At 46.9% G+C, this 27,378-nt stretch overlaps 1 protein-coding gene across 1 annotated transcript in view; it reads left to right on the top strand.

The window, feature by feature from the left end:
* The window catches only part of KIAA1217 (KIAA1217 ortholog), a 656,634-nt gene that overhangs the window by 577,701 nt on the left and 51,555 nt on the right, over positions 1–27,378 (top strand). Inside the window, exons 10-11 of the mRNA XM_030201398.1 lie at positions 11,139–11,314; positions 25,619–25,749. Coding sequence (XP_030057258.1) covers positions 11,139–11,314; positions 25,619–25,749 — 307 coding nt within the window. The remainder of the gene's footprint in view (positions 1–11,138; positions 11,315–25,618; positions 25,750–27,378) is intronic.

Below are 27,378 nucleotides of genomic sequence, written 5' to 3'. Positions count from 1 at the left end.
ATTACCATCTTAGCACATCCCACTAACCAGTCGTCTACTTTCCTAATCCAACAGATCTGACTTCTATCAATTATCAGTTCATACCAGGGGCATAGCCAGACTTCAGCAGGATGGGGGGTCCAGGGGGCACATTTTAGCCCCCCCCCCCCCCCCCACCACCACCACTTTTGACCTTCCGCTGCTGTCAACCCGCCACCACCAGGTACCTTTGCTGACGGGGGTCCCCAACCCCTGCCAGCCGAAGTCCCCCTCAGCGCCGGTCTCCGAGTCCGGCGCGTTTGCTGATCTGGATTCTGTTTCTGTGAGTCCTGACGTCCTGCACAGCAACGCACCAGAGACCAGCGCTGAAGAGGACTTTGGCTGGCAGGGGTTTGGGACCCCCGCCAGCAAAGGTACCTGACAGCGGGGGAGGGTTGGCGGCGGTGGGAGGGGGTCGAATGTGGCGGGGAGGGTCAGCAGTGGGGGGGGGGGGGTGAAAGCATTAGATTGTATGCTCCTTTGAGCAGGGACTGTCCTTCTTCGTTAAAATTGTACAGCACTGCGTGACCCTAGTAACACTTTAGAAATGTTAAGTAGTAGTAGTAGAAAGCAGGGGGGACCAAGGCTAAATCTGTGGGGGCCCATGCCCCTGTGGCCCCACCTATGGTTCATACCTCAATTCTTAGAATAGCAGTTATGCCATTCCATCTGGCTCTGAGTCACAGTCATGCTATCTTCATCCACCTACTAGTAACTTCTCTCCCACCTTACCTTGTCACAAATTCCAAGCCCACCTCCTCATGCTACTTCAGCAGTTTTTTATATCACATATTCAAACTATATACCAACTGAGCTTGTGGTTAAGCTAGCAGACTGTTCCCATCTTCCCTTTTACACTATCCAGATACAATGTGCTTTCAAACTGCATGAAACATAGGAAATCTTGACCCATGAATTAATTCAAATCCAAATGTCCATTAAAGTTATCTTAATTACATTGGACCGTTCTATATGCATATACTTATCTTCTAAAAGCTTGTATCAAAGTTCACAGTCAATAAATTCTTAAGCTGTCTTGTATAGTATCTTGCCCTAGAAGTGACCTTAACATTGGTCAGCAAAAATACAGGAAAATCAGGGTTTTTTTCCATTCTGTGACACATCTCCCACCCCAAGATCTTGCATAACTGTCTCTCACCCACACACATCTGTCTCAGTAAAAGGGTCCACTTCCCGTTATCCCACTGCTTGCCCAACAAATCACACTAAATGTGTAAACATGTTTTTGGGTCCAGATTAGTTAGAAGGCGTGTGGGTCACATGGGTGTCTTTGCACAATTTCAAAAGGCCACCTTGCAGCCTGATCTAGTTGGCAAGGATTGAAAAGAGCACACAGAATAATTAGGAGGGGATGAAATAAATCTTACAGGTAACCCTTGTTTTATTTTCCAGAGGAGTGCTCTGCATATACAAACATTAGGGATTCTGAGCCCCCCCCCCCCCCCCCCCCCAAGTTCCTCACATACCAAACTCAAAATTTGCGCATTAGTTGCATTCCAGAGGCAGCACTTGGCCAACTGACATTCAGAACTTAACCAGCTACATTAACTGCTTAAATAGGATTGCATAAAAGTCAGTCCTGTCTCTATGCGGTAACCCATTGCCGTCTCTGGAAACCTGGAAGTTCAATGCCGGTGCTCAGACATGGCCAAGCATGAAATTTCTGGGTTTAGCACCACTGCCGGCCAACAAAACGCTAATCACCAGCAGCTGAATATCAGGCCCGAAGTGTTTAAATTTATTTCTAATTAACAAAGCTCAGATACAATAATTAGTAGAACGGCTAGAGGCCTCTGCTTCCCAGAACCCCTAAAACTTTAAGGGTCTCTATGCTTCTGTTAGTTGTACACAGCGTTCTGAATGAATTGACACTAGTGTAAATCTTTTGCAGTCAGACTGATGCATTTCAGTAATCCAGCCTCCACATTATCACAGCATAGACCACTTTGACTAGACTTATGAAGCAACTCATGAAAGTTGTCTAGATCTGGGGCATCAGAAATGCCAAATTCAGCTGTATCCCGAGGTCCTGATCTGTGATTTAAGGGGAGGGGGCGGGCTTAAACTCCCAAAAGGGATTTTAATTTTGGACATCTGACTACTTGTATTAGGGACTCAAAGGAGCATTGTTGTACTTGTGTTTGGACAGAATTTGGTGGATTTTGCCCACTCTTCAGTTACTGTTAGTGAATTTATTCAGAACAGTAAATGACTCTGGTTCAGTGGGTATGAGTAGCTGTATATCATTTGTGTAGATGTAGAACTTCTATCCATCGATCAAATCATCCCAGCTAGTGTCTTGAGGTAGATAATAAACACAGAGGCCAGTGCCTAAGGTGATAATGAGGTGATGCCAAATATTATGGATAGGGTCTGGCCCAGGCAAATGCTGTTTGTGCCAGCCATGCTAGCATGATATTGTGGTCCACAATGTGAAACGCTCCTAAGAAATCCAACATTAATAACACTGAAGTGGATCCCCCCTGTCACAGTCTCTGCCTGGCGGTGGTGTGAGGACTCTCTCCATGCTGTAAACGGGTCGGACCCAGGCAGTGTTCTGTCTTCTAATCAGTCACTGGATTGAATGCAGACTGTCTCTTCTAATAAGTTTTCCTAGAAATGGAATGTTATTTCTCCGAGGACAAGCAGGCTGCTTGTTCTCACGACTGGGTTGACGTCCGCGGCAGCCCCCACCAACCGGAAGAAGCTTCGCGGGACGGTCGGCACGCAGGGCACGCCCACCGCGCATGCGCGGCCGTCTTCCCGCCCGTGCGCGACCGCTCCCGCCAGTTACTTTTTTTCCGCGACTGGAGAGAGTTGTGCAATTGCCTCTCTCTCCGTTCAGCCGCCGGATTTTTCGACCGCGTTTACGCGGATCGTTGCTTTGGATTCCCGTTCGGTTCCTCTTTCTTTTCTTTCTTTGTATTGTTAAAAAAAAAAAAAAAAAGATTTCGCGCGTGTGGAGCACGCGCTCCCCTTTTCCCTCGCTTCCAGCGGGGACGCCTCGTTGCGGCCTAGTGGCCGCTCGGTCGGCTAGTTTTTTCGTGGTGTGATTTTAGCCACCATTGCCGACTTTGACTTCGCCGACGCGATTTTTCCGTCGATGTCCTCGAAGGTCCCGAGTGGATTTAAAAAGTGTGGTCGCTGCGGCCGGCCGATCTCGCAGACCGACACCCACGCTTGGTGCCTCCAGTGCCTCGGGCCGGAGCACAATCTCAAGTCGTGCGCGCTGTGTCTCGGTCTCCGGAAACGGACTCAGGTTGCGAGGCAAGTTCTGCGGGACCGTCTTTTTGGAACTTGCGCCGGCCCCTCGACGTCGACCTCGACGGCATCGGTATCGAAGGCCGGGTCTTCGGTACCGGTATCGATGCCCGAGACATCGGCACCGATGGCAGCGACCCCAGGAGAACAGGTCCCGTCGGCCCGCCGGTCCGCCGGTGAGAGTGGGGTTGAGAGGCCGCGTGGGCAGTCGGCCCCGGTCACTCCCTCAGCTCGTGAGCCACGGGACCGAACCCTGTCGGACCCGGTACCTCGAGACCGAGGGGGATCGACCTCCTCCTCCTCCATGCCCTCCGGCGCCGGTGACGTGCACCGGGAAAAAAGATAAGAAGCGCCGTCACCGGGAGCCCTCGGTGCACCCTGAAGAGGAGTCGACGCCGAAGCGTCATCGCAGAGAGGAGAGATCTCCGTCGGTGGTGGAGGTACCGACGCGTCGGGGTTCCGGCACCTCGGTGCCGTCTCCTGGCCCCCAGCAGCTTCTGGCACCGACACCCTTACCGGCCCCACCGCCTTTCCCGGCAGCGGGCCTGGACGAGTGCCTCAGAGCCATCCTTCCGGGGATCCTGGAAGGGCTGATGCGCCAGGCTGTGCCGGCGTCGGGGGTGCTTGCGCCCCCGGCGCCGATGACTGTGGCGCCGGCGAGCTCTAGCCCGGCGCCGGGGCTGTCGACACCGCCGCCGCTTGCGGTGCCGGTCTCGACCGCCACGCAGGTGGAGTCCCCGTCGACGTCGATGGAGGGAGCTCCGTCCCCGCCGGCGCGGGAGTCCACCGCTCGACGACACCGAGACCTCGGTGCCTCGACGTCGAGCCGGGCCCGGTACCGGACTCAGCTACATGAGCTAATGTCCGATACCGAGGATGAGGACTCGTGGGGGGAAGAGGAGGACCCGAGATATTTCTCCTCAGAGGAGTCTACGGGCCTTCCCTCGGACCCCACGCCGTCACCGGAGAGGAAGCTCTCACCTCCTGAGAGTCTCTCCTTTGCCTCCTTTGTGCGGGATATGTCTATAAGCATTCCCTTTCCCGTGGTCTCTGTGGAAGAGCCGAGGGCCGAGATGCTCGAGGTCCTCGACTATCCATCACCACCTAGAGAGTCCTCCACGGTACCGCTGCACAATGTCCTGAAGGAGACGCTGCTTCGGAACTGGGTGCGACCACTAACTAACCCCACCATTCCCAAGAAAGCAGAGTCCCAGTACAGGATCCACTCTGACCCAGAGCTCATGCGGCCCCAGTTGCCCCATGACTCAGCGGTCGTGGATTCTGCTCTCAAGAGGGCACGGAGTTCGAGGGATACCGCCTCGGCGCCCCCGGGGCGGGAGTCTCGCACTCTGGACTCATTTGGGAGGAAGGCCTACCAATCCTCCATGCTCGTGACCCGCATCCAATCTTACCTGCTCTATATGAGCATCCACATGCGGACCAATGTGCAACAGCTGGCGGACCTGGTCGATAAGCTCCCGCCGGAGCAGTCCAGGCCATATCAGGAGGTGGTCAGGCAGCTGAAGGCGTGCAGAAAGTTCCTGTCCAGGGGGATTTTTGACACCTGTGACGTGGCATCTCGTGCTGCGGCCCAAGGTATAGTGATGCGCAGGCTCTCATGGCTGCGTGCCTCTGACCTGGACAACCGCACCCAGCAGAGACTGGCTGACGTCCCTTGCCGGGGGATAATATTTTTGGCGAGAAGGTCGAGCAGATGGTTGACCAACTGCATCAGCGGGAAACCGCTCTCGACAAGCTCTCCCACCGGGCGCCTTCAGCACCCGCCCCCGCGGGTGGGCGTTTTTCCCGGGCTCGGCAGGCTGCACCCTATTCTTTTGCGAAGCGTAGGTACAACCAGCCGGCCCGAAGGCCTCGTCAGGCACAGGGACAGCCCCAGCGCGCTCGTTCCCGTCAACAGCGTGCGCCTAAGCAGCCCCCTGCGCCTCCACAGCAAAAGCCGGGGACGGGCTTTTGACTGGATCCACGGGAACATAGCCGCCCTACAAGTGTCCGTACCGGACGACCTGCCGGTCGGAGGGAGGTTAAAATTCTTTCACCAAAGGTGGCCTCTCATAACCTCCGACCAGTGGGTTCTCCAACTAGTGCGGTGCGGATACGCCCTGAATTTGACCTCCCTGCCTCCAAATTGTCCTCCGGGAGCTCAGTCTTTCAGCTCCCATCACAAGCAGGTACTTGCAGAGGAACTCTCCGCCCTTCTCAGCGCCAATGCGGTCGAGCCCGTACCACCCGGGCAGGAAGGGCAGGGATTCTATTCCAGGTACTTCCTTGTGGAAAAGAAAACAGGGGGGATGCGTCCCATCCTAGACCTGAGAGGCCTGAACAAATTCCTGGTCAAAGAAAAGTTCAGGATGCTTTCCTTGGGCACCCTTCTGCCAATGATTCAGAAAAACGATTGGCTATGTTCCCTGGATTTAAAGGACGCATACACTCACATCCCGATACTGCCAGCTCACAGACAGTATCTCAGATTCCGCCTGGGCGCACGGCACTTTCAGTATTGTGTGCTGCCCTTTGGGCTCGCCTCTGCCCCACGAGTGTTTACAAAGTGCCTCGTGGTGGTAGCGGCCTACCTACGCAAGCTGGGAGTGCATGTGTTCCCATATCTCGACGATTGGCTGGTCAAGAACACCTCGGAGGCAGGAGCCCTCCGGTCCATGCAGTGCACTATTCAACTTCTGGAGCTGCTGGGGTTTGTGATAAATTACCCAAAGTCCCATCTCCAGCCAACTCAGTCTCTGGAATTCATAGGAGCGCTGCTGAATTCCCAGACGGTTCAGGCCTACCTTCCCGAAGCGAGGGCCACCAATCTCTTGGCCCTGGCTTCGCAGACCAGAGCGTCTCAGCAGATCACAGCTCGGCAGATGTTGAGACTTCTGGGTCATATGGCCTCCACAGTTCATGTGACTCCCATGGCTCGTCTTCACATGAGATCTGCTCAATGGACCCTAGCTTCCCAGTGGTTCCAAGCCACCGGGAATCTAGAGGATGTCATCCGCCTCTCCACCAGTTGCCGCACTTCACTGCTCTGGTGGACCATACGGACCAATTTGACCCTGGGACGTCCATTCCAAATTCCGCAGCCCACGAAAGTGCTGACGACGGATGCATCCCGCCTGGGGTGGGGAGCCCATGTCGATGGGCTTCACACCCAGGGTCTGTGGTCCCTCCAGGAAAAGGATCTGCAGATCAACCTCCTGGAGCTCCGAGCGATCTGGAACGCACTGAAGGCTTTCAGAGATCGGCTGTCCTGCCAAATTATCCAAATTCGGACAGACAATCAGGTTGCAATGTATTACGTCAACAAGCAGGGGGGCACCGGATCTCGCCCCCTGTGTCAGGAAGCCGTCGGTATGTGGCGTTGGGCGTGTCGGTTCGGCATGCTTCTCCAAGCCACGTACCTGGCAGGCGTAAACAACAGTCTGGCCGACAGACTGAGCAGAGTCATGCAACCGCACGAGTGGTCGCTCCATTCCAGAGTGGTACGCAAGATCTTCCGAGAGTGGGGCACCCCCTCGGTGGATCTTTTCGCCTCTCAGACCAACCACAAGCTGCCTCTGTTCTGTTCCAGGCTTCAGACACACGGCAGGCTAGCGTCAGATGCCTTTCTCCTTCATTGGGGGACCGGCCTCCTGTATGCTTATCCTCCCATACCTTTGGTGGGGAAGACCTTACTGAAGCTCAAGCAAGACCGCGGCACCATGATTCTGATAGCGCCCTTTTGGCCCCGTCAGATCTGGTTCCCTCTTCTTCTGGAGTTGTCCTCCGAAGAACCGTGGAGATTGGAGTGTTTTCCGACTCTCATTTCGCAGAACGACGGAGCGTTGCTGCACCCCAACCTTCAATCCCTGGCTCTCACGGCCTGGATGTTGAGGGCGTAGACTTCGCTGCGTTGGGTCTGTCTGAGGGTGTCTCCCGGGTCTTGCTTGCCTCTAGGAAGGATTCCACTAAAAAGAGTTACTTTTTCAAGTGGAGGAGGTTTGTCGTTTGGTGTGAGAGCAAGGCCCTAGAACCTCGTTCTTGCCCTGCACAGAACCTGCTTGAATACCTTCTGCACTTATCAGAGTCTGGCCTCAAGACCAACTCAGTAAGGAATCACCTTAGTGCGATTAGTGCTTACCATTATCGTGTGGAAGGTAAAGCCATCTCTGGAGAGCCTTTAGTCGTTCGATTCATGAGAGGTTTGCTTTTGTCAAAGCCCCCTATCAAGCCTCCTACTGTGTCATGGGATCTCAACGTCGTCCTCACCCAGCTGATGAAACCTCCTTTTGAGCCACTGAATACCTGCCATCTGAAGTACTTGACCTGGAAGGTCATTTTCTTGGTGGCAGTTACTTCAGCTCGTAGGGTCAGTGAGCTTCAAGCCCTGGTAGCTCATGCTCCATATACCAAATTTCATCACAACAGAGTAGTGCTCCGCACCCACCCAAAGTTCCTGCCGAAGGTGGTGTCGGAGTTCCATCTTAACCAGTCAATTGTCTTGCCAACATTCTTCCCCAGGCCGCATACCCGCCCTGCTGAACGTCAGTTGCACACATTGGACTGCAAGAGAGCATTGGCCTTCTACTTGGAGCGGACACAGCCCAACAGACAGTCCGCCCAATTGTTTATTTCTTTCGACCCTAACAGGCTAGGGGTCGCTGTCGGGAAACGCACCATCTCCAATTGGCTAGCAGACTGCATTTCCTTCACTTACGCCCAGGCTGGGCTGACTCTTGAGGGTCATGTCACGGCTCATAGTGTCAGAGCCATGGCAGCGTCGGTGGCCCACTTGAAGTCAGCCACTATTGAAGAGATCTGCAAGGCTGCGACGTGGTCATCTGTCCACACATTCACATCTCATTACTGCCTCCAGCAGGATACCCGACGCGACAGTCGGTTCGGGCAGTCGGTGCTGCAGAATCTGTTTGGGGTGTAAATCCAACTCCACCCTCCAGGACCCGAATTTATTCTGGTCAGGCTGCACTCTCAGTTAGTTGTTCTTCGTAGGTCAATTTCTGTTGTTCCCTCGCCGTTGCGAGGTTCAATTGACCTGGGTTCTTGTTTTGAGTGAGCCTGAGAGCTAGGGATACCCCAGTCGTGAGAACAAGCAGCCTGCTTGTCCTCGGAGAAAGGGTATGATACATACCTGTAGCAGTTGTTCTCCGAGGACAGCAGGCTGATTGTTCTCACCTACCCTCCCTCCTCCCCTTTGGAGTTGTGTGTTTCATTTTTTGCTAGTCATTCAACTGGCGGGAGCGGTCGCGCACGGGCGGGAAGACGGCCGCGCATGCGCGGTGGGCGTGCCCTGCGTGCCGACCGTCCCGCGAAGCTTCTTCCGGTTGGTGGGGGCTGCCGCGGACGTCAACCCAGTCGTGAGAACAATCAGCCTGCTGTCCTCGGAGAACAACTGCTACAGGTATGTATCATACCCTATATTGGCCTCTATATATGTGACCGGAGTGGAAAGACACATTATGAGTGACTGGTAAAGCATACCAAAATTGGGGGGGGGGGGGGGGGGGAGGAGCAGGGTCTGTTGGGGATAAGTTGGGAAGGGAGGGGTTTTGAAATATTTGTTGTTCTTAGAAAACAATGGTTGAGTTAAGGGTGGAGGTTGAAAAAATTTGACAGATTAAGAACAGTAAAAATGTTGTACTAGAGGAAGAAGAGATCATAGACTAGACATAGATTAGGATCGGAGTGAGTGAGAACATGCTAGATACAGATTATTGTAAAAGAGATGAAGAAATATGTATCTCAAAGTATATGTAAATTGCTGATACTGAGCTCACAACCAATAAATCTAAAAATAAAATCCATTGGCCTCTATTTAAAAAGTGTAAAGGTACGCTATTGGGAGGGAAAGGTAATCCCATGTTGTGTCCATGAGAAAGATTTGTAAAAGCTGACCTGGACAGCTTAAAGTGGGTTTAATGACTACAAACTTTGCTTTCAAACAAGAAACCAGTGTTAGTCATTTACATTTTACTGAGTATTAATAATGAGCTTTCTTTCATGTGTACATTTTCACAGTGTCTTTGTTCCTTATGAAAACCTCTTGCTTATTACAGTGAATGCTATTAATAATTATACATTTAATGCTTTGTGACAGTGTTTTTCTGATTGTTCTCATTTTTTCATTCATCACGTGCATAAGTCCATTACCCCCCATTACCATATAATTGAATGTTATTATAAAGCTTGGCATTTAATAGATTGTGTGGTTAATCATGTTTTAGCTTTAGAGGGTACAAATTGATTTAACAGAATAATTAGCCACTTGTATCTTAAAGTAACCCAACCACATATACATGTTTCCTACGTATCTTACAGGATCTTAATAGGGCTGTACTCAGATGATGTAACTCTCTAAAGAATTGACGGTATAGACCAGTATCCCATTCCTTACTCGCAGGGAACAGCTAGAACTGCACTGATATAAACTGATGGGAGCAGGTACCTGTCTTCCAGATCTGATCAGGGCAGTTTTAGCACATTTACACAATACAAAGAAAAATTGGACTATGAAATCCCAGTGTGGGTTTGCTAATCCAATTTACAGTTTTGTTGCTTTCCTTTTCAACATAAGGCTTTTAATTTAGACAGGCTTCCTTTTCCTCTTTTCTTAAACAAAGAGAAACCTTTAGAGCACACAAACAGCCTTTATTTACTAACTAACATTATGGCTGCTGTGTTCCCTGTAACTTCTTGCTCAGGCTTCTAGTGTTAGCTTTCAGATAGCGCCCTCTGCCGGTCTCTCTCAAGTATTAAATATTTCTAAAGGGTCTTTGGTGGTTTTGCTTTATGAAGTTTGAAAAGTACAGGGAGAATATTTAATCACTTTGCAATCTGTAAATTGATTTTTGTTGTTGTTGTTGTAAATCTATTTTTTGTTACTACTGATTGCAAGTTTACCAAAACTTCAGTCCGTAAGGAGAAATAGTCTTGCAGAGACAGAGAATGTGGATGGCAATGTATTTGAGTATTCAGATAACATAGATAAGATGTTTAGTTGTATCATACTGACATTATGAACATCATAACAGGCAGCTGAGGGGGCAAACTTTGTAACAAGGTTCTAAATCTTGCCAGATGCAGGGACGACTTACAGAAAATCAACAACAACTTTGAAGGTGCAACGAAATGCAGCCATTTGCTATCCTGACCTCTATAATACACTTATAATCTCTGGTCTTCAGTATTTCTTCTGAAATGACTTTCTTGTTCCAACTGGTCTCTGCTTCTGTGGTTTCCCTCTGTGGTCTGTGCTGTACTCCTCTGTGCCTGTGAATGTCAACCTACATTATGAGCGCTCTTGGCCACACTAACTCTGTATTTGTCCATAATATTCAAGTGTAGAATGCAGCAAATGAAACAGGAGAGACATGTATTGAGAAGCATCAGCAAGTAAAATCAATCGGTAATACAACAGGTTTTAGAGTAATACTTGGAACTCATCATTGATATTCTCCCAAGGATGTCTATTCCTGTCATGAACATAATAGAAAGTGTTCGGCTTCTGTGACAGACACAGTCAAAGCCACTGTTTCCCAACGAGGTCCAGCATAATGAAGTCAACATATTTTGTTTGTCAGAGCATTGCTGGAAGTCAGGTGCGCTGTTTAGAAGTTAATAGGATCTGGGATAATTCTGCCCTTTTTCCTTGAAGTAACATTTCTGGATGAAATAATATGAAACGAAGCACGCTTAGCTCAAGGGCTTTTTGTTTTATTATTTTGATTTTGCAAACCTACTTCTGAGTAGCCACGGCACAATCTGTTGCCAAGAACATTAGTCAGGGCAGGGAGACTGAAGTTGATTTTGTTTTTGTGTGACAGCTGCAGAACCAAGAGGTGCTACGGGCGATAGTGAAGAAAACAGAGTTGGAAATCAATACCAAGGTGATTGAAGCCATCAAGAGGATGGAAGACCCTGTGCAGCGACAGCGCACCCTGGTGGAACAAGAGCGGCAGCGGTACCTTAATGAGGAGGAGAAAATTATGAAGAAGCTGTGGTAGGTGAATATAAGGGGGAAAGGGAATGGGACTTGTTATACTGCCTTTCTGTGGTTTTTGCAACTACATTCAAAGCAGTTTACATAGTATATACAGATATTTGTACCTAGGGCAATGGAGGGTTAAGTGACTTGCCCAGAGTCATAAGGTGCTGCAGTGGGAATCGAACCCAGGTCCCCAGGATCAGGACACGCTGTTGTAGGATTTATCTGAAGTGGGGGTTCTTTAGGAACTTTCAGGGCCACCTGCAGTCCCTTTATCAGAGTTCCTGCTGTTTATCATAGAATTATACATAAATATACGTCCACAAGGACTGGTTTTGGTAATCGTTCAAATATACCTTAAATATATGTATTTATATTTTATTTATGGATTTTAAAATTTCTATTTATGGATTTTGGAAAGGAGCAAAGTACTATATTATGTGCTGTATAGCAAGATATGTAAAATAATAAAATCAAATATAAAAATGCACACATTACCAAGATAAACGTATATAATAACTCAAGAGTGAAGTCTTAACACAAACCAGTTAATGCTAACTATAATTTTTTTTTTTTTTTGGATTTTGCTCACACCTTTTTCAGTAGTAGCTCAAGGTGAGTTACATTCAGGTACACTGGATATAATAACCCCCAAAACATATATATTTTTTTGATTATCTATGCTTTGTAACAATAGTCTAAAATTGTAGGCTTAAAAGTACAAAAAAATATACATCCTGCCATAGAACCCACTCCCCACCACCTCAAAACAAAAAAAACCCCAAAAATTAATAAATCCGCTGCCTGTGTTGTGTCCGGGCAGTGTAGAGGTGGAGTCAGGGAGGAGCCAGTAGGCACCAGTCATGTTTGGTGCCAGTGCCCACGTAGTTAAGTGGGCAGACAGGACTGCACAAAATGCAGTCCTATCTTTGACCAGTTAACTATGTAGGTTCCAGCACTAAATATCGGTTGGCACCCACAGAACTTGCAGCTCACTGCCTGACCTCGGGTATTCTGTGCTGATTGTAAACATGGCCCGGCCTTGAATATCTGAGAATAAATCTGGCCATTGTTTGTCGGCAGCTTAAAAACCACTGACCACCAGGGGCTGTGCCCAAAAATTTATAAATTCACAACTATGAATTTAAAATCTACTCAGAAAATAAATCCCACCAAAATAACCATTACTACCTAAATTCAAGAAAGAGCAGCTCTCTTAATAGATATGAAGCCCCACTCAGAATAGCTTAACATTTGTAATGCACAGTGATGCATACATTACATACTTGTCAGCACAAAAATAACCTATTAGCTCCCAAATAAAAATCCATTAAACCCAAGACCCCTATATACAACCCTCAGACGGCAAGACAGTTGGCACCACCGGCTGTCTATACAGATAAGACTGTTTTGTAACAAACATGTCACTTTTTTCCATAAAGAATTTCCCTGAAGCACTGTGTCTGTCTGTCTGTATTACCTTTATATATATATACTACTACTATTTAACATTTCTAGAGCGCTACAAAGTGTACGCAGCGCTGTACAAACACAGAAGAAAGACAGTCCCTGCTCAAAGAGCTTACAATCTAATAGACAAAAAGTAAAGCATTTAAATTTAAAATATTTAAGCAGTCAAGCACAAGAGAACAGTCACAGAAGGACAGAAGATGTTGAAGGGTGGTCAGTGTGATTAGGTGTAACTCTGGTTGGAGTAGTGGGAGAAGGTGATAGAAGAATAGAAATGGGTGAGGTAAAGTAATGAGTGGGTTGATAGGGAGGTTATATAAGACATGTCACTCTAGGGGTGGGTGGGTAGAGGGGTAGGGTGGGTGGAAGCAGGAGAAGGTATTCTCTGCAGCCTATCTGTGAGATGGAAAATGCTCTCTGAAGCTGCTGCTATAAGTTGTTAGTTTTCTCTCCCTCAAAGAGATCCAAGCCACACCCACGAAGTTCAAACTGTCAGTGGGGAGGGTGAGGGGAGGAAATGGCAGTGCTTGATGAAAAAGAGAGCTCAGTTTGATAGGAGATATACTATAGGATGTCATTCTGAGGCCAGGCTAAGTCTAAAGCAGGAGAAGGTATTCTCTGCAGCCTATCTGTGAGATGGAAAATGCTCTCTGAAGCTGCTGCTATAAGTTGTTAGTTTTCTCTCCCTGAAAGAGATCCAAGCCACACCCACGAAGTTCAAACTGTCAGTGGGGAGGGTGAGGGGAGGAAATGGCAGTGCTTGATGAAAAAGAGAGCTCAGTTTGATAGGAGATATACTATAGGATGTCATTCTGAGGCCAGGCTAAGTCTAAAGCAGGAGAAGGTATTCTCTGCAGCCTATCTGTGAGATGGAAAATGCTCTCTGAACAGGGTTGCCAGGTGGAAAATTTTTTTCCAGCCCGATCGAGCCCAAAAAACAGCCCAAAACCCGCCCAAACACAAACCCCGCCCCTGACACCCCCACCCCCGCGTCATCACGTCCGCCCCCGCCGTCATCAACCCCGCCCCCGCCGTCACTGGCCCCGCCTTCCACGTCACCGGCCCCGCCTCCCCGTCATCGGCCCCGCCTCCCACGTCATCGGCCCCGCCTCCCCGTCATCGGCCCCGCCTCCCACGTCATCGGCCCCGCCTCCCCGTCATCGGCCCCGCCTCCTACGTCATCGGCCCCGCCTCCCACGTCACTAACCCCGCCCAAAACGTCATTAACCCCACCCAAAAACGTCACTAACCCCGCCCCCCCGCGGCCGAAAAGACCGCACTGAAGGCCAAAAACAGCCCAAAAAACCGCAACCCGCCGCGGGCAAAAATTTCCCGCGGCGGGTCGCGGAAAACCGCCCAATTGGGCGGTAAAACCGCCCACCTGGCAACACTGTCTCTGAAGCTGCTGCTATAAGTTGTTAGTTTTCTCTCCCTGAAAGAGATCCAAGCCACACCCACGAAGTTCAAACTGTCAGTGGGGAGGGTGAGGGGAGGAAATGGCAGTGCTTGATGAAAAAGAGAGCTCAGTTTGATAGGAGATATACTATAGGTTGTCATTCTGAGGCCAGGCTAAGTCTAAAGCAGGCATATTGTCAGTATGATCATTGGGGGGGGGGGGGGGGGATTAAGGGTTCCCCTTAAAGAAATAAATTTGGTTAACAGCTGCTTGAATAATAAGCAGTCGAGGACAGTGATCGATGTAGTCCACACCAAAGAAAGGAGGGTGTCAGAGGTTAGGCCTGGGCTAGTTCGCTTTAATATTTTCATAACTTAAGACTAGAACGGGTTCTCATTTTGCACGAAATGATAAGATCTGAAACAGGATAAAATACACCTGATCAAGACTAAATCTAAGAAACCCCAGATTATGCCTGTTTTACAAAATCTGCATGTGTGGGCATTCTTCAGTGCATAGGGTTTACCATATTTTGTCCTCTGAAAAAGAGGACACATGTCACGCCCCCTGCCCCACCCCTGCTCACCCACACCATGCCCCTGCCCCGCCCACACCACACACCCACCCCTGCCCCGCCCACACCACGTCCCTTTCGGATCCTCATCCCGCCTCGTCACATATTCCCCCCCCCCTCTCCTCCCCTCCCCCAGGTCACATATTCCCCTCCCCTGCCCCCCGTCACCTTCCCTCCCATCACCTCCCATCCCCCTTGTCACATATTCCCCTCCCCTTACTTACTATCTACTGCCCTGGTGGTCTAGTGACCTCTTCGGGGAAAGGAAACAGCCCCCTCTTTCCTGCCCGGAGCGCAGCCTGCCCTTGCCCTTCATCCTTCTCGGTCTCAGCTGGGGATTCAAAATGGCCACCGTGAGTTGAAGCGGCCTCGCGAGACTTCAACTCTTGGCGGCCATTTTGAATCCCCAGCTGAGACCGAGAAGGATGAAGGGCAAGGCAGCGCTCCGGGCAGGAAAGAGGGGGGCTCTTTCCTGCCCCGAAGAGGTCACTAGACCACCAGGGCAGATATTAAGGAAAGGGAGGGGAGACCCACGGCGCCGCTCGCCCAGAAATCTGGACAGGCGGGCGGGGCAAAACCCACCGGATGCCCCGGACATGCCCTCAAAAAGAGGACATGTCTAGGGAAATCCGGATGAGTGGTAACCCAATCAGTGCACAATTTGGGTACAGCTGGGGCACAGTTGCAATGTGCTTGGGTATTTTATAAAATAGGTTAATTGTATACAGGGCATCTAGGTTAACAGGAAGGCCTCTATTTTTTGTCTGTTTTAGAAAGAGGCGTGAAGGAGTATTTTAGAAGGATGTCCAACTCAGAATATGGGCGTCAGAACATCACAAAGGATGTCCATCTCACATATAAGAACAGGATACAGGCTGTTCTAAAGTACATGTGAGATGGACGTCCGTGTGCTGAAACATCCAAATTATGAACAGGGGAAAACAAGACACATGGATGTCTATGTGGCAGCATAGGAACATCTATAGTATAAAATGGCTACGTAGACTTCCATGTATAGTTTGGGATTTGTTTTAAAATTGTGACCCCCCCCCCCCCCCCCCAAACAGAAGAATACGTATTGTACCGGAACGTACATCAGTTCAATAGCTTTCTGGCTTGCAGATGTCTTATATATTCAGGTACAGTAGGTGTTTTTCTGTCCTTGGAAGGGAGGGTCATAATTAAAATAATAATAAACAAAAAAAGCTGAAGTGGGATTTGAACCTGGGTTCCCTGCACTAACCATTAGGTTATTCCTCAGATCTGTATTGCCTGAGCCCCTTCTAAAGCCAGGCAGACCTTTTTCCAACTTATTTGTTTCCTCCAAAAAAAGTACTAACTTGTGAAACCACTTTATCTCCCGCTGAGTGGGTCACTTGGCAGCTCTGCCCTTAGCTAGCATTTTATAATGGCTGTGACATACAAATTTGCTGTTATAGAATACTATCTTAGCACCCAGATTTTTGACACCTAACTTTTACGCCCTTTACAGAATTGCTGCTCTGGTGATTTTTCCATGTTTTTATTTTTTTTGAGAATTGTTGTGCATATAGACAGAATGATGAACAGACAGACATCAATTCATTTTTGCATAATTGTTTCCAACATTTTATGTGATGAAAAGCATTAAAAAGACAAAGCTTTCACAGTTCCTGTCCCGTCCCCCCAGCCTAGCACAAAAGCAAATAGGCCCATCATTCATTCCCACCATTCTGCCACCTGTTCTGCCACCTGCTGGTCAGACACAGGGATGCAGGTGCTGATGAAATGCTTACCTTGAGCCACGCTTGAATTGGAGTCTCAACTGATCAACAGACCTATGATTTAGGAGTATCAGCTGTGACCTCCCCCCCCCCCCCCCCCAAAAGCAAAATAATCTCACTAGTAGTTGCAAAGGGACCTGGGTAGTGAGGAAGCCATAAAGGAAACAGATGCTGCAGCTCAGAGCCAGTGGGTAGGAGAGAGGGGAGAAGATGCAGTAGGGATCAGATTGCAGTGTTTATCAGGTAGAATTAGTAAGCTCCCTGGCACCTTGGCAAGAGGGGATGGGGAGATAATTTCAGTTAACTGACTACAACTAGGAATGTGCAAGCAGAAAATTGCTGTTTTAAGTTTGGCTTCATTTTTTTTTTCTTGTTAGTGTGTGCTAAAATAAGAGTCAAGGCACATGTTAGTTTTAATGGATTATCAGAAATTTAATTTGAGTGCAGGCACAGGGCTGTCAGTCACTGAAGGAACTGCTCAGGTGGAATAGACTGAGCACCTTGGGAGGTGGCTTCTGTCACGCATACTAAACAGCAATCAGTAATTATGCAAAAGAATATGTACCTGACAGTTAAACTAGATTTCAGTCATTAGATTGAAGTCCTGTGGAGGCGTTAGTGTTTATATATTTTTAAGTATTTTTCACATAGTCTGTCCCACCGTTTTGAAGCAAGGTAAATTAATTTGGTGCTGAGCTGATTGTGGTGCAAACCTCATGCATAGATCACACTCCTCTGTAGCATGGGTATAACACAATGAACAGAAAAGGGGATGAATGAAACAAGAATTTTTAAAAACAAGCCTTCCATTACGTAGCTTCCCACTGTTTCAGAGCCTGTGAGATAATTGTGTCTATCAACCAGCAAGTGGAGATAGAGAACGGAAAACTGAACTGAGACTTATCACACTTGAAATTGGGTTTACAAAGCTGGTAGCGTGGCTGGCTGTGCATTAGTGCTGACACAGCCCATTCACTTTGAATGGGCTGTGTTGGCAATGCCGCATGGAAGCTACTAGCGCAGCTTAGTAAACAGACTCCGTGGCATCCAGTCCAACTCCTTCTCCAGCAGGTGGATGGACACACTTTTCAGCCTTTGGTTCTGAGTGATTTGCTCCTGGTCCAGTTGGTCAACTGGTCCCCAGTTAGAACATAAGTGTTGCCATATTGGGACAGTACAGACCAAAGGTCAATCAAGCCTGGTATGCAGTTTCCAACAGTGGCCAATCCAGATCACAAGTACCTGGCAAGATCTCAAAACAATAAAACAGATTTATGCTGCTTATCCTAGAAATAAGAAGTGGATTTTCCCAAGTCCATCTTAATAATGGCTTATAGACTTTTAGGAAATTAGCAAAACCTTTTTAAAACCCTGCTAAGCTAACTGCTTTTACCACATTCTCAGGCAACAAATTCCACAGTTTAATTACATGTTGAATGAAGAAATATTTTCTCCAATTTGTTTTAAATTTACTACTTAGTTGCTTCATTGCTTGCCCCTTAATCCAAGAATTTTTGGAAAGAGTAAATAAGCGATTTACCTCTACCTGTTCCACTCTACTCAGTATTTTATAGACCTCTATTGTGTCTCCTCTCTGCCGTCTCTTCTCCAATCTGAAGAGCCTTAGCTGCTTTAGCCTTTCCTCATAGAGAAGTCATCCCATCCCCTTTATCATTTTCAACGCCCTTCTCTGTACCTTTTCTAATTCTGCTATATTTGAGTTGCGCTTTGCAGATGACTTGAGTCTGCAGAGTCATTTCTGGAGGTCTTCAGATTCCTGTCTCTGGTGCCCTTTGAATTTACTTTTTCCCTCTCTTCACCTCTTCCCATTTCCTATGCAGCTTTCCTTTTCCAGTACAACAACCTTAAAAAATAAAATGAAGAAGAAAGGACAAGGAAAGAGGTTTACCCGTGAGCTTGGAACAGTCCTGATCCTTTCTTCTGAGGAATATTTGTGGAGACTGTGAACTTAGGCGAAGCAGCTGGCAGTGGTAAATCTGACTAAAGTTTGACTCAGAACCACTTGGAAGGCTGCAAGTTCTAATTGGTGCAGGGGAGGGATCCTGACTCACAGTTTAGAACTGCATTGTGCTGCGCTTGTGACAGATAGGGTGAATAGCGACTCCCACTGTGGGAACCACCGGCAATCATCAGGGCATTGCAGTGTGTGCAAGCCAGGAATCCCACGGGACACAGAGGAAATGGTCAACAGCAGCATGTCTTCAGATTTGGTGCAGCATCTGAATGTGCCGAGGACTTCGGGCTCTCCGGTAGAGTGTGCAGTTTGATGCAGGAGAGGATGGGACTGGACTCCATTTTGTTGGGGCTGACTGGCAGAGAGGAGTAGCCTCTGATCTCGAGCAGAGCACAGCCGCCGTTTTACAGCCTCAGAGCCCAACAGAGCATTCAAATGCATTGGTATCTCTGTTTTCTCCGGAGTTTATATTGCTCTTACACCAAGCCTATTTACTGAAACAGGTACTGTCAGAATTGCTGCAAGGTGCTTCAGTTTCTGACCTCGCTACACCTCTGACTCCTAAAAGATCTCATTTACACATCTAGGAGTGGGCAGATGGGTCTATATCTTTGCTTCTCCCTCCTTATCTGATGTGGCCTCGGTCTGTTCAGAGGAGCCATTCAGAGATGCTAGAGGAGGAGAGCTCCCTCCTGAGGAAGGGAGTGAGCAGAAAGTGCTGAGGTTGTTTCATAAAGAGTAGCTCAGTGCTTTTATTTCTGAGGCACCTACGGGGTTTTCCATTGAGGAACCATTGCTTCGGTGTCAAGAGTTCCATATTCATCAATCATGAAGAGGCTTAGAGGTCCTTCTAAGGCGTTCCCGATGCATCCAGACATTCAGGACCTGTTTACAACAGAATGGGTCTTACAGGATGAGGGGCCGAGAGTGGGAAAGAGCCATAACTCACCTCTTCCTTTGTTCTGGAGGAGAATGGAATGGCAGCTTCCTAGGGTAGACTCCCTTGTTATGGCAGTGACTAAGAAGACCACCTTGTTGGTGGAAAGGGACATTGTCCTAAATGACCTACAGGATAGGAAGCTAGTAGGCTCTCTGAAACAAGCATTTGAAGTGGCCTGTTTGGGCTTTCAAGCAACTTGGGTAGCTAGTTCGTGGCAAGAGCATGCCTGAAGTGGCATCAGCAGTCTGTAACATAAGATGGGTTCCATAACACCCAGCTGGAAGCAAGGTTGGCCTAGTTGGCAGATGCTATTTATGACATGTTACAGGTTATGGGCCGCAGTATGTCTTTGGCTGTCATGACACGTCATCAACTCTGGTTGCGGCATTGGGCAGTGGATGCAGCATTAAAGTAATGTAAACTGCCCTTTTGGGGCAAGTGGCTGTTTGGAGAAGATCTCAATAACTTGATGAAAGAGCTGGAGGAAACTAAGCCACAGTGGTTGCCTGAGGATAAACCGAAAGCCATGGGCTCTCTATCTCGATTTCAAGACTGCTGACGACCAGGACGGTAACTGCTATGTGATCAGAAGTCCTGCTTTCAGGCACACCTATCTTCCTTTTGTGTGGACAGGAAGGTTTTCTCTCAGCTAGAGCACCCAATGACTCCTGAGCTTTGCAATAATGTGAAGCTGGTCCTCTTCCTCTGGTGGGAGGAGTTTTAGGAGCAGCGGGCCAAGATCACATCAGACCAGTGAGTTCTGTATATTCTTACGTAAGGTTACATGGAGTTCTCCCACCCGGTCACTCCTGTGTTCTTGCAGGCTCCTTGTTGAATGGGAACCAGCAGTCGAGATTCATGTCACTGTAGAAGCTGTGCTGGCACTCCAGAACATTGTTCCAGTTTTCTAGACCAAACAGGGACAAGGCAGATACTCTGTCTACTTCATTGTCCCAAAGAAGGAAGGCAACTTTCATCTGGTCTTAGAGCTCAATGGTCTAAACCGCAGCCTCCGAGTGTCCCGCTTTCATATGGAAACACTAAAGAGGATTCATAGCCTCGGTACAAGCGGGATAATTTCTCAGCGCCCTCAATCTCAGAGTCGTACTTGCATATACCCATATGGATGCCACATCAGAGGCTTCTACATTTTGCAGTTCAGGGTTTTGCTCTTCAATCTCCCCACGGCACCAAGAATGCTTACCAAGGTTATGGTGGTGGTGGTGATGGCCTTCCTTTGGCACCAGGGAATCAGAGTTCACCTGTATCTCGATGACTGGCTCATTTGTGCAGCCTATTTGGACAGCGTGTAGGTGACAGACAAAATTGTCCATCTTCTGCAGTTGTTGAGTTGGCTGATCAATTTGGGGAAGAGCAGATTAACCCGTTAGTGCCCGATGTTTCCATATGGCTTATTATGGGAACATTGGGCACTAATGGGTTAACTCTGTCGCAGATGCTGCAGTATCTGGACGTTCTACTTGACACAGCAAGAGAGAAGATCTTCCTCACAGAATGCAGGAGGTTGAAGCTGGTTCAACAGACTTGTCTTCTCAGGAAAGGCAGGCCTAGGGTCTGGGATGACTATGTCCATGTTTTGGGGTCAATGACGGTGACAATGGAAGTGATGCCATAGGCAAGGGTGCATATGTGGCCATTACAGGAGTCTTTTCTCAGCCACTGGTTTCCAGTGCCATAGAAGTATAACCACTTTCTTCCTTGGATGCTGTTTGCCAGATGGAGTATGCAGTGGTGGTTGTCGCCCAGGAATCTGACTGTCAGAAATCCCTTTCCGATAATACAGTGGGAGGTAGTGACAATGGATGCCAGCAAGTCAGGTTGGGGAGCTCATTACAAGAAATTGTGCGATGTGATACCTGCCAGTGAGCCTTCTCAGAAGTAGCTCCCATGCTTTGGAATTTACTCCTAGAGGAGCTACTTATAACTCAAGACTACCTCTACTTCAGGAAGCAGGTGAAAGTCTGGCTTTTCTCCCAAGCCTTTAATACATAGGGTGACTGATTATACACTCATTCTGCACCTGAACTAGCTTGCTACACATACTATAACTTTCTTATCTCTTGCTTAACTATACAAAGTACTTGTCTTGAGTTTAGCTAACCATCAAATTATCCCAACTGGCTCTGTACCACACATCTTGTTCCCATCATATATCTGATCTTGGTCACTCAGCTATATGGTAAGCCATATTGTAGAAAATCTTTAGCATCATATTTATGTTAGTTGAATGTTCCAATGTGTATCATTAGTATTATGCTAACACTGATCTCTGGTATTTGAATTCCAGTGCTGTTAAATGTGTATATTTTTGATACTGTTTCACAGTAGTTGTATTAGGTTTCAATTTACTGTTTTCAAGTTTGCCTCATTTATTTTATTTATGTTTATTCTTGGCCATTTTACTATTGTTATGCTGTTAACAAAATTGTAAGTTTTATGTTAAACTGTACCTGCTGTACTTCACGTTGGGTTAATCTCTTCATAAAGGTGGTTAATAAAGCCAAATAAATAAATAAGTTCATCTGGCATAGGACACCTGGACGGAACAGGAGTCTAAGTGATTGATAAATTGCTTGGAGCTCAGGGCAGTGTGGAATGTCTTACGTGGTCTGTCCCTTTCTGGCAGGGGCCTCAGTCCAAACTTTCTCTGAAAATGCGATAGCAGTGGCTTATATCAACAAGTAAGGCAGGATCCGCAGCCATATGATAGCGGTGGAGGCGGCCTCCCTCATGAGTTGGGCAGAGAAATATCTCTGCTTGTCGACAGCTCACATCACTGGGTCCTGGAATGTGGATGTGGACTTGCTCAGCAGGGACTCCTTGAACCCTGGAGAATAGGAACTATCCAGCCAAGGCTATCAGCTGATAGTGGACCGATGGGTCTGTGCCCTTTTGGTCTTATGGCTTGGCCGTTGAAAGGGCTCGGTTTGGATGAAAAGGTTATTCTGATTTGGTCTTGCTTCAGGCTCGGAAATGCTGTACATCAATGACGTATTTAAGGGTATGTGGGGGACTTTTGAGGGCTGGTGTTCTGAGCACGGATTTTCTCCATTCTCTGCTCAGATCACACACATCCTAGGATTTTTCCAGGCAGGTCTTCAGAAAGGATTGGCATTGGGCTCTCTAAAACTTCAGGTTGCGGCTTTGGACTGTTTCAGGGCCAACTACAGAAGATGTCTCATGCGGCTTACCTGGATATCAATCAGGTCCAGGTTAGCTTTGTTTGATATACCGCTAAGGAGAAAACATAATAGCGGTGTATATCATTCTGTTCTTGTGAGGAGCGGGCCGCTTGTGGCTTCCCTTTCATACGCAGTGTCCAGAGTGGAACCTTAATTTAGTCCTTCAGGCTCTTCTTAAGCCTCCTCTTCAGCCATTCTAGAAGGCCTCCTTGAAATATATTACGCTAAGACAGCTTTCTTGGTGACTGCCGCATTGGCACTTAGGATTTCGTTGCTTCAGGCTCTCTCTTGTTGGAATCCCTTTCTCTGCTTTTTGGAGGGGGGTCTCGTTGCACACAGTTCCTTCCTTTCTTCTGGAAGTGGTATCAGCATTTCATCTCAACCAATCTGTGGAGCTTCCATTCTTTTGCACAGAAGGCAAGGAGGCTTAGTATTCTTCCTTGAAGCTTCTCGATGTGCGTAAAATCCTTATTAGATATCTGAAAGTCACAAATGAGTTTTGCAAACTGGACAGTTTGTGCATTTTGGTAAACAGAGGCTTGGTCTCATGGCTTCCAAGGCCGTAATTGCTAGATGGCTGAAGGAGACTATTGTGTCAGCTTATTTGCTTGCAGGGAAGCAGGCTCCTCAGGCCTTACGGGCTCATTCTACGAGATGTACAGCAACATCTTGGGTAGAAACTATCTTACTGTCTCCAGTGGGATATTTGCAAGGTGGTGACATGATCAACGCTGCATACCTTTTCCAAGCATTTCAGGGTGGACATTGTGGCATGCTCGGAAGACAGTTTTAGGGCTTTGGTCCTCAGGGCGGTGGCACCAGGATGCCAGCCACTCTAGGGATTCCACAGGTTCTGGAATAGTTGGAAGCTATATAATGGGAGGAGAAATTAGGTCTTACCTGATCATTTTCCTTCTCTTACTCCTTCTCACTATTCCAGAGGCCTGTCCAAGATTTCTGAGATGTTTAGTTGGTGCGAAGTAATTGGTCAAATAATGATTCTCACCTTGCATGGTGCTTTCTCACAGCTCTTGTTCTCTACAAGTTGTCCAGAGATGAGAGAGGTCCACATGTTTAGTTATTTAAGGTTGTTGTGTTTATTCTGAGTTTATTCTTATTGCTTACCTACCTAAATACTAAGGATCTGGACTTGATACAAAAAAAAAGATGTTTCAGCTCAGTTTTCGGTTCTCTGTCTTCACCTGCTGGTTGATGGGCACAACTAACCCACAGGTTCTGGAACAATGGGAAGAACTATTGGAAAGAAAATTACCAGGTAAGACCTAATTTCTCCTTAGCCCTAGTAAAAGATGCACACCTTGTTAAAACAAATACAGAAGAAATTGAATATACCAAGTAAAGAAAGATGTAAAAGTAAGCACAAAAGGAAACAATGGGATGAGAAACGGGCACCTTTCTGTTCTGAAAGAGCTTGTATAGGTTAAATTGAATCTCAGAAACAGCACAATTACTACCTTTCAATTTCCAGTTTAAATGCTGGCATCCTCTGCAGCTCCACTGGTCACATGGCCACAATTCTAGGAATCTCTTAGACATATCCAGTATGTACAAGATTGTCGTTGAATGTGTTCTGTTTTGGTACAGATTTAAGATATGCTGTGTAGAGTTATTAAACCTATGCAAAAACAGAAGAAAACAAATCTTGGTAAGGATATAGAATATGGAACAAACAGCGAAGTGGACTAAAAATAATGACACTCCAGGTCAAAACTAAAAATTAAAAATTGAGCATTTATGATTGTTGAACACGACTCGACACAGCTGTGTTTTGGCCCGAGGGGCCTGCATCAGGAGTCTTGTGTGATCTAGAGTTCACTTGTTTTGTTCGTAATCCAGTAGATAGTGTTGACATGGAGCTGTAGCATCTTGTATCTTAATTTGAAGTTTTGCTCTTCGAAGTTTCCGAGAGTAAACCCGAAATCGAAAATGTAACTCCAGATCACACAAGACTCCTGATGCAGGCCCCTCGGGCCGAAACACAGCTGTGTCGAGTCATGTTCAACAATCAATAAATGTTCAATTTTTAGTTTTGACCTGGAGCGTCATTAGAGTTATTAAACACGACAGTGAACTGCTAAATTGTGTTCATTGTTACCATCTAGAACATGACAAGCAAATGGAGCTGAAAAGTAAGAGAACCGGAAATCAGTATTCTTTTCAGCAAGCAGTTCAATGCATCAATGAGTACTTTAAACCTCTATGAAGTACTGTACCTGAATGTAGGCTGCTTTGATCATTGCAGGTATCTGAGCTTAATTAGATGCATATGCAAAGGTTTTGTTTATGATCACTTTCCTTTGTAGGTACCTAATTAAACTCAGGATAAAAGTCAGGGGTATGTCTTAAAATGTTCCTTGACCTGCACCAACACACCTTCAATAGTGCTGTACATTTCAAGCTCAAACTTTTGTGTGTCCTACTCTGGCTGAAAAGTATTGGCTATTCAGATGTGCAAACCAAACTAGTAAAGATTCAAAACAGGAAAACTGGTGCATGGATGAGATAAAGTAACATTTTGGTAGATTTTCTCAAAAGTGATCATATAAATGTGTGCCGTTACAGGTCCCATTTTTTTGTAATAGGACCTATTTATTAATAACAAATATTAATGCAGTAACATACTGGTACTGTAGTAAATCTAGCCTTTAATATGCTACTGAGCCTAATAAAAGTATTATTTACTATTTTGCCTGAATATTACCAAGAAAGAAAAATCTTGTCTGTGTCAGTAGCAAAACTCTTTGTAAGCCAGATTTCTTAGTCAACTGGTGGGGGGGGGGAGGGGGGGGTACGACTAACACTCAGTGAATGTGGCCATGATCCTAAATTCTTCTATTCATGGAGTGATACATTGTGCTCTTCTGCCACCTGCTGGCCACATTTTTTCGCTCATGTTTCTTGTATCAGTGTGGTCTTGGTTTCTATCAGTTAGTAACCATAATATTTAGCTTGCACTATTTCTGTTCTTTCCATTTAGTGAACTGGAGGGTTTTGTTGAAGAACTTAAAAAGAACTCCACAGCCTTTAACAGAACGGTTACGCTGAAAGATGTTGAAGATGGAGCTTTCCTTCTGCGGCAAATAGGCGAATCTGTAGCAAACTTAAAAGGTGAATTAACTCTTTCTTCTCGGTGACATAGCTCTATCCTCAGCTGCTGCAGTCTGTTTTCGAAGTGAAAAGCAGGATTTTAGAGCTTAAAAAATGCAATATTGTTTTGAGGATTGAATACCAGAGCATTTTTTTCACCAATTGATTTCTACACATCAACAGCAGTATTACCTAAACATACTGAGGAGGTACATTTTCAAAAGCTCAGTTAGTTTATGTACATATAACATGCCTGTCTCAGCTTACAAAGACTTTCAACTGCCTTAAAATATGCAAGGAATTTGTTAGCATTCTTAAGTTTGGCTACATAAAAAGAAAGGCTTTGCAGGAGTGTTGTGAATTTGCCTGAAAAAATGAGATCTTTAAAAGTTGTGGTTTCTAGCATTTCATACATAAATTTATGTTTCATTTTACAAGTCATGTGTATGTATTGAGTCACATCAGTGCCCAGTACTCACATGCCCCCCCCCCCCCCCCCCCATTCAGCTCTATTTAACCGGTTGGCAGCGGCTGCTGACCACTTAAATAGCATTTAACTGGCGAACCGCAAATATTCAGTGGGAGATAACTGGTTATCTCTGCTGAATATTCGCGGTAAGTGCATAGCGGCTAACCGGCTATATCGTGCGATGTTTCAAGTTTATTGCAAATCTTGATATACCGCTTAAGAGAGAGTACTGTCAAAGCAGTTTACAAAAATCAATTTAACAAATCTAGGGGCCCTTTTACTAAGCCGCGTAGGCACCTACACGTGCCCAACGCATGTCAATTTTGAGTTACCGCCCGGCTACCCTTGAGGTAATTTCATTTTTGACACGCGTCCGTTATGCTTGCTGGAAAATATTTTTAATTTCTGGCGCTTGGGCGGTAATCTGCATTTTATGTGCGTACACCATTACCGTGTGAGGCCTTACTGCTTGATCAATGGCTGGCAGTAAAGTCTCAGACCCAAAATGGACACGCGGCAATTTTCGGCAAAAAATTTTTAAACACATTTTTTCCAGGTGCATTGAAAAATGATACTGCGCATGCCCCCACTCCCTTTTACTACTTTGTAAAAGGGTCCCCAACAAAAGAAGTCTGTAAATATATGCATTTTTCAGAGATTGGCATTCGCATAGGTGGAGTCTGGGCAGGACTCACATGCGTAGCTTGTAGAATACTTGTAAGTTATGTGTGTATCTGTTATTTACACCAGCTCTATGGCTGGTGTTGTGTCTTGAGTGCATATGTGCATGTATATATCTGACCACCTGGCAGATGCCTGCTTTCCTTGAATCTGCACCAATCAACCACTTTCCAGGTGCCTGTTTATAGGTGCACTGATTGTTACAGAATTACCCTCTAAGGTGTAGATTCAAGAAAGTGCACCAAAAACTGGGAGTGGCCTAGTGGTTACAGCACCGGTCTTGCAATCCAGAGGTGGCCGGTTCAAATCCCACTGCTGCTGCTTGTGATCTTGGGCAAGTCACTTAACCCTCCATTGCCTCAGGTACAGACTTAGATTGTGAGCCCTCCTGGGACAGAGAAATATCCAGTGTACCTGACTGTAACTCACCTTGAGCTACTACTGAAAAAGGTGTGAGCAAAATCTAAATAAGTAAATAAGCCCCAGTCCTGTAATGGCAA

Source organism: Microcaecilia unicolor, chromosome 1 (genome assembly GCF_901765095.1).
Source record: "Microcaecilia unicolor chromosome 1, aMicUni1.1, whole genome shotgun sequence".
NCBI lineage: Eukaryota > Metazoa > Chordata > Amphibia > Gymnophiona > Siphonopidae > Microcaecilia > Microcaecilia unicolor.
Note: the sequence above shows the minus strand (reverse complement) of the source record. Positions and strands in the feature narration are given on the sequence as shown.